The sequence below is a fragment of the Nerophis lumbriciformis genome, linkage group LG09, assembly GCF_033978685.3.
Source record: "Nerophis lumbriciformis linkage group LG09, RoL_Nlum_v2.1, whole genome shotgun sequence".
Taxonomy (NCBI): domain Eukaryota; kingdom Metazoa; phylum Chordata; class Actinopteri; order Syngnathiformes; family Syngnathidae; genus Nerophis; species Nerophis lumbriciformis.
Window position 1 is genome coordinate 4,458,812 of NC_084556.2, and position 8,689 is coordinate 4,467,500.

An 8,689-nucleotide genomic window follows, 5' to 3' on the forward strand; every position below is an offset into this window, starting at 1 on the left:
AGGGGGACCTGCGAGGCACATGTCAGCAGATAGTCCTGGCCCGACTGGGACGCCATGGAGACTGGCAGATCGGAAAGACCAAGATTTTCCTCAAGGTTGTCCACTCATTTCGCATTCGACTAGCAACCATGTTTGATGGTGGTATCGCGTCCTTATTTGCCGTTCCTGTTCCCGTCAGGATCACCACGACATGCAGCTCGAGATCGAGCGGGACAAGGCCATCACCGACAAGGTCATCCTCATCCAGAAGGCCGTGCGCGGACTCAAGGAGAGGTCTGGAATATTTCGTAATAGCCTTCCAGTGTTCCATTTACACCAGGGTTCACATCTTCCCTTTCCCTTCAATGTTCCTGTTCCAGGACCCACTTCCGCCGACTGAGGAGCGCCGTGACCGTCATCCAAAAGCTGTGGCGAGGTTATCGATGCAGAAAGGATTACAAAATTGTGAGTTTTTGGTGGGACTCAAACTTGGTTGTACACACTAAAAAATGCTGGGTTATTTTGATAACCCAATATATGAGTTGCGAGTGTTGGGTTACATTTTTGAATTATTTTTATGAAGAACAATCCCTTTTTTGGGTTATAAGGGTATTATTTTAACTAAATTTCTGGGTTTTCAAAACAATGAACCATTTTTTGGTTGATTTTCAATGAGTAATGAGTATTAAAAAGGTTTTTCTTGAAGGGAATTTTATTAAGGATTAATCTCATTAACATTATTTACAATTAGGGATGTCCGATAATGGCTTTTGCCGATATCCGATATTGTCCAACTCTTTACCGTATTTTCCGCACTATAAGGCGCACCTAAAAACCACAAATTTTCTCAAAAGCTGACAGTGCGCCTTATAACCCGGTGCGCTTTATATATGGATAAATATTAAGATTCATTTTCATAAAGTTTAGGTCTCGCAACTACGGTAAACAGCCGCCATCTTTTTTCCCCGTAGAAGAAGCGCGCGGTGCATGCTGGGATATGTGACGTTTCATTTCCATTTGTGTGTTTATGTAAAGACCCCAAAATGGCTCCTATTAAGTGTGTTGTCTGTCTAATTATAAATAATGCAGACGAGGCGTGTTAACTGAGTTCTCAACGTTTACTCACAGCGTGCTCATAACCACATTCTAACTCCCAGCATACAACATCGCTTCTCAGGGCTACCGCGCATGCTCGTAACTATCGTTGCATGCTGGGTAGTGTAGTTGTTATATTTGCTAGCTCATAACAGCACATTAAGAGACACGCTTACGCGCTTAATTCAATACTCGCCGTCATTCCGGGTGGATTGACAAAAGACCTCCAGCCGCTAGATATTGGTGTCAACAGGGCATTCGAAGCTAGACTGCTAACTGCGTGGGAACAGTGGATGACGAAGAAGCGCGCGGTGCATGCTGGGATATGTGACGTTTCATTTCCATTTGTGTGTTTATGTAAAGACCCCAAAATGGCTCCTATTAAGTGTGTTGTCTGTCTAATTATAAATAATGCAGACGAGGCGTGTTAACTGAGTTCTCAACGTTTACTCACAGCGTGCTCATAACCACATTCTAACTGCCAGCATACAACGCTTCTCAGGGCTACCGCGCATGCTCGTAATTATCGTTGCATGCTGGGTAGTGTAGTTGTTATATTTGCTAGCTCATAACAGCACATTGAGAGACACGCTTACGCGCTTAATTCAATACTCGCCGTCATTCCGGGTGGATTGACAAAAGACCTCCAGCCGCTAGATATTGGTGTCAACAGGGCATTCGAAGCTAGACTGCTAACTGCGTGGGAACAATGGATGACAGAAGGCGAACACACCTTCACTAAGACGAGGAGGCAGCGCCAGACGACGCCAACATCTGCCAGTGGATCGTAAATTTGCCCAACTTTTCACTTCGGACACCGAAGACGAAGGATTTACGAATGAAGAATAACTTCAGAAAGTGAGCGCTATGTTTATTTTGTGTGTTGTGACATTAACGTTCGAGCAACATTATGTTGCTATTGCTCTGCACTATTTTGAATTTTACTATGTTTGTGATTGCACATTTGCGTACATTTTGGGAGTGAACAGAGTTGTTAGAACGCTGGTTTTTAATATATTATTAAAGTTTGACTGACCTATCTGACTGTTTTTTTGACATTCCCTTTAGCGCAGCGTAGGCGCGGCTTATAGTCCGGGGCGGCTTATTGGTGGACAAAGTTATGAAATATGCCATTCATTGAAGGTGCGGCTAATAATCCGGTGCGCCTTATAGTGCGGAAAATACGGTAATTATCGATACCGATATCAAACGATACCGATATCAACCGATATATGCAGTCGTGGAATTAACACATTAGTATGCCTAATTTGGACAACCAGGTATGGTGAAGATAAGGTACTTTTTAAAAAAAATTAATAAAATAAGATAAATAAATTAAAAACATTTTCTTGAATAAAAAAGAAAGTAAAACAGTATAAAAACAGTTACATAGAAACTAGTAATTAATGAAAATGAGTCAAATTAACTGTTAAAGGTTAGTACTATTAGTGGACCAGCAGCACGCACAATCATGTGTGCTTACGGACTGTATCCCTTGCAGACTGTATTGATCTATATTTATATATAGTGTTGGAACCAGAATATTAATAACAGAAAGAAACAACCCTTTTGTGTGAATGAGTGGGGGAGGGAGGTTTTTTGGGTTGGTGCACTAATTGTAAGTGTATCTTGTGTTTTTTATGTTGATTTAATTAAAGAAAAAAAAAGAAAGAAAAAAAAACGATACCGATAATAAAAAAAACGATACTGATAATTTCCGATATTACATTTTAACACATTTATCGGCATCTCTATTTACAATCACACATCTTATGTACATGAAAATATATGAGCATGCTGTTTAGAACTCCTATGACCAAACACGGCAATTCTTGTAAAAAAATGAAAAAAGTCACTCATATCTTGCTTTTGAGTATATTTTAATGGAATAAGAATAATTTTGATCAGTAGTTGGGAAGGAGATGGACAAACCAGCATTAAAATTCATAATTTTTAACCAACTATTGGGTCAAGGAGCGCTAAATTGCGCAACCCAATAGTTGGGTTTGGAATAACCCAACATTGTAGTGAGCATAACTCAGCTTGTGTGTTAAATATATTCAACCCAATAGTCGGGACAAGCAGTAGGAAATGGATGGATGGATAGCTGGGTTATGAATCAACCAACATTGAGTTAGCATAACCCAACTATTGGGTTAAATAATTCAACCCAATAGTTTGGGTGGGAAAACCCCATCATTAAGTTATCATAACTCAATGTTTTGGTGAAATAATTCAACGCAAAAGTTGGGTTGAAAAAATCAACCCAAAATGTTGAGTTAAAATAACTCAAATAAGGAGTTTGTCCTTTTCTGAACCAGCAGTTGGGTTAAAATTGGGTTCTTTTTTAACCTAACATTTTTTAACCTAACAGAACCTATATTGAGCGAAATACTCCAGTTCTTGTGCTAACGACGCTTCCTCCTGCCAGATGCGCTGTGGCTTCCTGCGCCTCCAGGCCGTCTTCAGGTCCAGGAAGCACTACAGGAACTACTGCGTCACTCGCCTATGCATCACCCTCATCCAAGCCCGCTGCAGGGGGTTCCTCATCCGCCAGGCGTTTTGGAGGCGTCTCCGCGCCGTGTCCACAATGCAGGCCTACACCCGAGGAATGATAGCCCGACGCCTCTGCCACAGGCTCAGGGCGGAGGTAACGAGCTATTACGTTTACTACTGCTTCTTGTACGATGTTAGCGTGCCGCCGAGGAAGGGGACTCACTGCTAAATGTTTTTCTGGACCTTAAAAAACGTCTTATACTTTATATCCATGGAGGGAATAACAAAAAAAGCACGTCGTGGCCAGAAGCCAGAAGATGAAAGCACTCACTGGGTGTCCAATAAGCTTGCAATGATTGTATTCCTACATAAGTTACAGCCACCAGAAAAAAGCATGTACCTTCAAATTTTGCGACAAAAAGAAACGTTTTTATACATTTTTGATAATGAAAAAAAAGCTTTCACAATTTCTTTCCATTTATCTCATTAAAAAAAAAATTGTGTTTACAATACTTTCTATATATATAAATAAAACACACACAAAAATATATATAATAACAACATTTTTGTGTATGAAATACATCTATCCATGTATCTTTTTAAGTTTTTGGTTTTAAAAAATTATTTTGCAATATTTGTTGTCTTTACCTGGTTTGTTTTTAAGAAAAAAAAATTTTTAGGGGGTAAAAAGTTTTTATATATATATATATATATATATATATATTTATATTATATTTTATATATATATATATATATATATATATATATATATATATATATATTATATTATATATATATATATATATATATATATATATATATATATATATACATATATATATATATATTATATATATATATAATTTTTACCCCCTAAAAAAAAAAAAAAATAAATCTTAAAAACAAAACAGATAAAGATGGATGGATGGATATATATATATATATATATATATATATATATATATATATATATATATATATATATATATAATTTTTACCCCCTAAAAAAAAAAAAAAAAAAAAAAATCTTAAAAACAAAACAGATAAAGATGGATGGATGGATATATATATATATATATATATATATATATATATATACATGTGTATAAATATGAATATGTGTATATATATATATATATATATATATATATATATATATATATATATATATATATATATATATATGTATATCTGTATATATACAGTATGTTAATATATATATATTTATATATATATATATATATATATACACATACACATACACGCATATATTATAGAACATTTTAAAAATGACTTATTCAAGTTTGGGAAAGAAAAAGTAAAGAAAAATATTTTTTTACAGTAAACAAAAAAGATTCAATATTACAAAAATATATATATATTTTTCTGACAGTTTTTTTTGGGTGGGGGTGGGAAAAAATTGGTACAAACCTCTGAAATGTCTGTCCTTCATGTTTTGGGAAGAAAAAAAGTAAAGAAAATCCACAAATTTTGGAGAGACGTGCTTTTCACTGGACGTCGATGCTACTGTTGGTTAAAAGTGTGATTTCTATGCAGTTAACCAGCTCCAATCTTTCCAGTTCCTTGACAGTACTCACATGCTATTTCTTTTTTTTTTTTTTTTTTTTTTTTTTCATTTTGTTTTTATTGACATCCAGCATCAGACCTTCCAATCCATTACATCATATTCACATAAATCATATATCTATTGTCTGTCCTAAATGTCAAAATATTTTTGTTTATATCCCATCCATACCACCCCCCCCCAAAAAAAAGAAAGAAACAACAACAACAAACAAAATAATATCTACAAATACATCGATTAAATAAACAGAAAAAGAAAAAAAAGAAAATAATAATACATTAATAATAATAATAATCAGAAATAAAATAAAATATAAACAGATACATATATATATATATATATATATATACACATACATACATACACATAAATATATATATACATACATACGTATACACATATAGGGAGTAATCCCTTTTTTTTTTTTTTGCAGTACAATCGCTAATTCGAAAAATTAAAGTCAGGTTTATGGGGCGTGACATAGTTGACCCAATTTTCCCAGTATGAAGTAAATGTCTCCAATTTATAATTAATAAAGGCAGATGCTATTTCTAATTATATTTTTAGTTATATTGAGTTTGTGTTTCTAGTGTTGCCATACAAACACTTTTTGTGCCTTTTTTTTTAGTTTCATATCAAGATTGCTTGCATGATTTTGCTTGTATGCTTAAAATGTTTCTTATTTTCCATGGAAAATGCCTTTTTGCATCAATGTTGCACATTTCCTGTTAAATCAAAGTCTGAATAAATCTATTTTTTTTAACCGTGGGGTAAATCTCAGTTTGTTGTCAAGTTGATGGTGGTGGCTTATAGATAATTGTCCAGAGAGAGAGAGTCGGTGGTCTCCGCTTTACGAGGCGACGAGGAAGTCCCAGGGGAGTTTGGTGAGGAGCGACAGGAGGGAGAAGGATTATGTGTTGACGTGTGTTGTTGTCGGGAGAAGTTCCTTCAAATTGAGAGGAGTTTATCTTCTACCCCTCCTGCCCTCACCGAACAGCTGCAGCATCGCCAGGAGGCCGAGCGCCAGCGCCTGGCCGAGGAGGAGCAGCTCCGCAACCAGATGACGGCGAGGCGGGCCAAGGTGGAGGCCGAGAGGAATCACCAGGAGCGCCTCGTCCAGCTCGTCCAGCAGCAGGAGGAGCGGGAGCGGGAGACGCGAGAAGAAGGCCGCAGGAAGAAGGAGCTGCTGGAGCAGATGGAGAGGGACAGAGAGCAGCCCGTGGATCACTCGGACATGGTGGACCGCATGTTCGGATTCCTGGGGAACCCTGGACCTTTGTCCAACCAGGACGGGCAAGCGCCGGCTGGTTTTGAAGTACGTCTTTATTCTGTTCTATTGGACACAAAAAATTGTTAGTGGGTACTAACTAGAGTCTCCTCAGGACTTGGTGAACGTGCCCCGCGGCGAGGAGTCCGAGGTAGAACTGGTGAACGAACCTCTGCCGCTGCCCGACGAGGAAGACGAGGACCTGTCCGAGTACAAGTTCCCCAAGTTTGCCGCCACATACTTCCAAGGCGTTTCCACCCACACATACATCAGACGCGCTCTGAAGCAACCGCTGCTCTTTCACGAGGATGAAGGAGACCAGCTGGTGAGACTGCACCTGAACCACAAACCAAACAAGAACCCCACCGAGCCGTCCTGTCCTGTCCTGTCCTGTCCGCCAGGCCGCGTTAGCCGTGTGGGTCACCGTCCTGAGGTTCATGGGTGATCTAGCCGAGCCCAAATGCCAGCTGGTCCTCAACGACGGCAGCGAGAAGATCCCCGTCATGACCAAGATCTACGAAACACTCGGTAAGAGGACCTACAAGAGGGAGCTACAGGAGCTGCAACTGGACACAGAGGTAAGGGAGTGGCACGGTTGCACATCAAAACGTAGCTAAGTAACATCAAGCTGCACATTTTTTTTTTTTTTTTTTACAGAACAGCTCCACTGAAATCCAGAAGAGGAACAGTGTCCGGCATAAGCTTGTGTCTCTTACTCTGAAGAGGAAGTCCAAAATCACTGAGGAGGTGAGGACTAAAACCGCGTCTCAGTTTGGAAATGCAGTTTTTACGATTGTCGGTCATTTGGGGCGGAATAGCTCAGTTGGTAGAATGGCCGTGCCAGCAACTTGAGGGTTCCAGGTTCGATTCCCCGCTTCCGCCATCATAGTCACTGCTGTTGTGTCCTTGGGCAAGACACTTTACCCTCCTGCTCCCAGTGCCACCCATACTGGTTTAAATGTAACTTAGATATTGGGTTTCACTATGTAAAGCGCTTTGAGTCACTGGAGAAAAGCGCTACATAAATATAATTCACTTCACTTCACTTCATGACTTCACTGGCTCCCTGTGCGTTACCGAATACATTTTAAACTCCTTTTATTTGTTTTTAAATGTCTAAACAACCTCGCGCCAACCTATCTCTCCGACCTCCTTCAGCTTTACTGCCCCACCCGATCCTTAAGATCAGCCGATCAGCTGCTGTTGACGGTCCCTGACACAAGGCTGAAGCTTAGAGGTGACAGAGCTTTCGCCGTTGCTGCTCCCAAGCTCTGGAACGACCTACCCCTGAGTGTTAGACAAGCCTCCTCTCTTCCTGTTTTTAAATCTCTCTTAAAAACATACTTTTATTCCATGGCTTTTAACACTGAGTGATATCCATCCTGCAATGGCGCCCCATAATACACCTGCTGTGAACCTGTTTTTATGTTTTTATGTTTTTATTTATTCTATTTTAATTATTTATTTTTTATCGGGTTCTGTTTGTGTTGTGTTGTGTTTGCTCGGTACTCATTTTATCTTTTAACCTGTTCATTGTACAGCACTTTGGCTACCCCTGTGGTAAATTTTAAATGTGCTTTATAAATAAAGTTGATTTGATTTGATGACGCAGGTAACCAGGCGGCTGACCGAGGGGGACTACAGCCTTCAGGGGAATAGCATGCTTGAAGACCGACCCACCTCCAACCTGGAAAAACTGCACTTCATCATCGGAAACGGCATCCTGAGGCCTGCCCTCAGGTGACCGCAGTCCTCTGATAACTTTTACCCCTAAAAACTAGACCAGGGGTCCCCAAACTTTTTGACTCAGGGGCCGCATTGGGTCAAAACAGTTTGGCCGGGGCCGGGTCGTATATACCTTCTCATTTAATGCGTTTTCTTTATTTTGATGACTACTTGATACTATTTGATGACATTGTAGATCAGGGGTCCCCAAACTACGGCCCGCGGGCCAGATACGGCCCGCCAACGTCCATAATCCGGCCCGTGCGTAGTCCAGAGTAAAAAAAAAAAATCTATTTATTTTTTTTTTTTAATTTTCTTTTCCTTTTTCTTTATCTGTCCTTTTTCGCCTATCCATCAATCCATTTTCTACCGCTTGTTACTGGGTCTCCTAGGCAGATACAGCCCGCCAGTGTCCAAAATCCGGTCTTTTAAAAAAATAAAAAATACATTTAATAAAAAAAAAAAATTTCATCTGTCCTTTTTCACCCATCCATCAATCCATTCTCTACCACTTGTTACTGGACCTCCATCGATGACGTAAC

The 8,689-nt window shown here is 39.2% G+C and overlaps 1 protein-coding gene across 1 annotated transcript in view; it reads left to right on the forward strand.

Annotated features, from left to right (window-relative positions):
* myo7ab (myosin VIIAb) overlaps nucleotides 1–8,689 on the forward strand; it is a 90,288-nt gene that overhangs the window by 47,147 nt on the left and 34,452 nt on the right. The window contains exons 19-27 of the mRNA XM_061962770.2: nucleotides 3–95; nucleotides 179–273; nucleotides 360–444; nucleotides 3,506–3,724; nucleotides 6,153–6,470; nucleotides 6,538–6,747; nucleotides 6,824–7,000; nucleotides 7,080–7,169; nucleotides 8,035–8,162. Of these exons, the coding sequence (XP_061818754.2) occupies nucleotides 3–95; nucleotides 179–273; nucleotides 360–444; nucleotides 3,506–3,724; nucleotides 6,153–6,470; nucleotides 6,538–6,747; nucleotides 6,824–7,000; nucleotides 7,080–7,169; nucleotides 8,035–8,162 (1,415 nt within the window). The remainder of the gene's footprint in view (nucleotides 1–2; nucleotides 96–178; nucleotides 274–359; nucleotides 445–3,505; nucleotides 3,725–6,152; nucleotides 6,471–6,537; nucleotides 6,748–6,823; nucleotides 7,001–7,079; nucleotides 7,170–8,034; nucleotides 8,163–8,689) is intronic.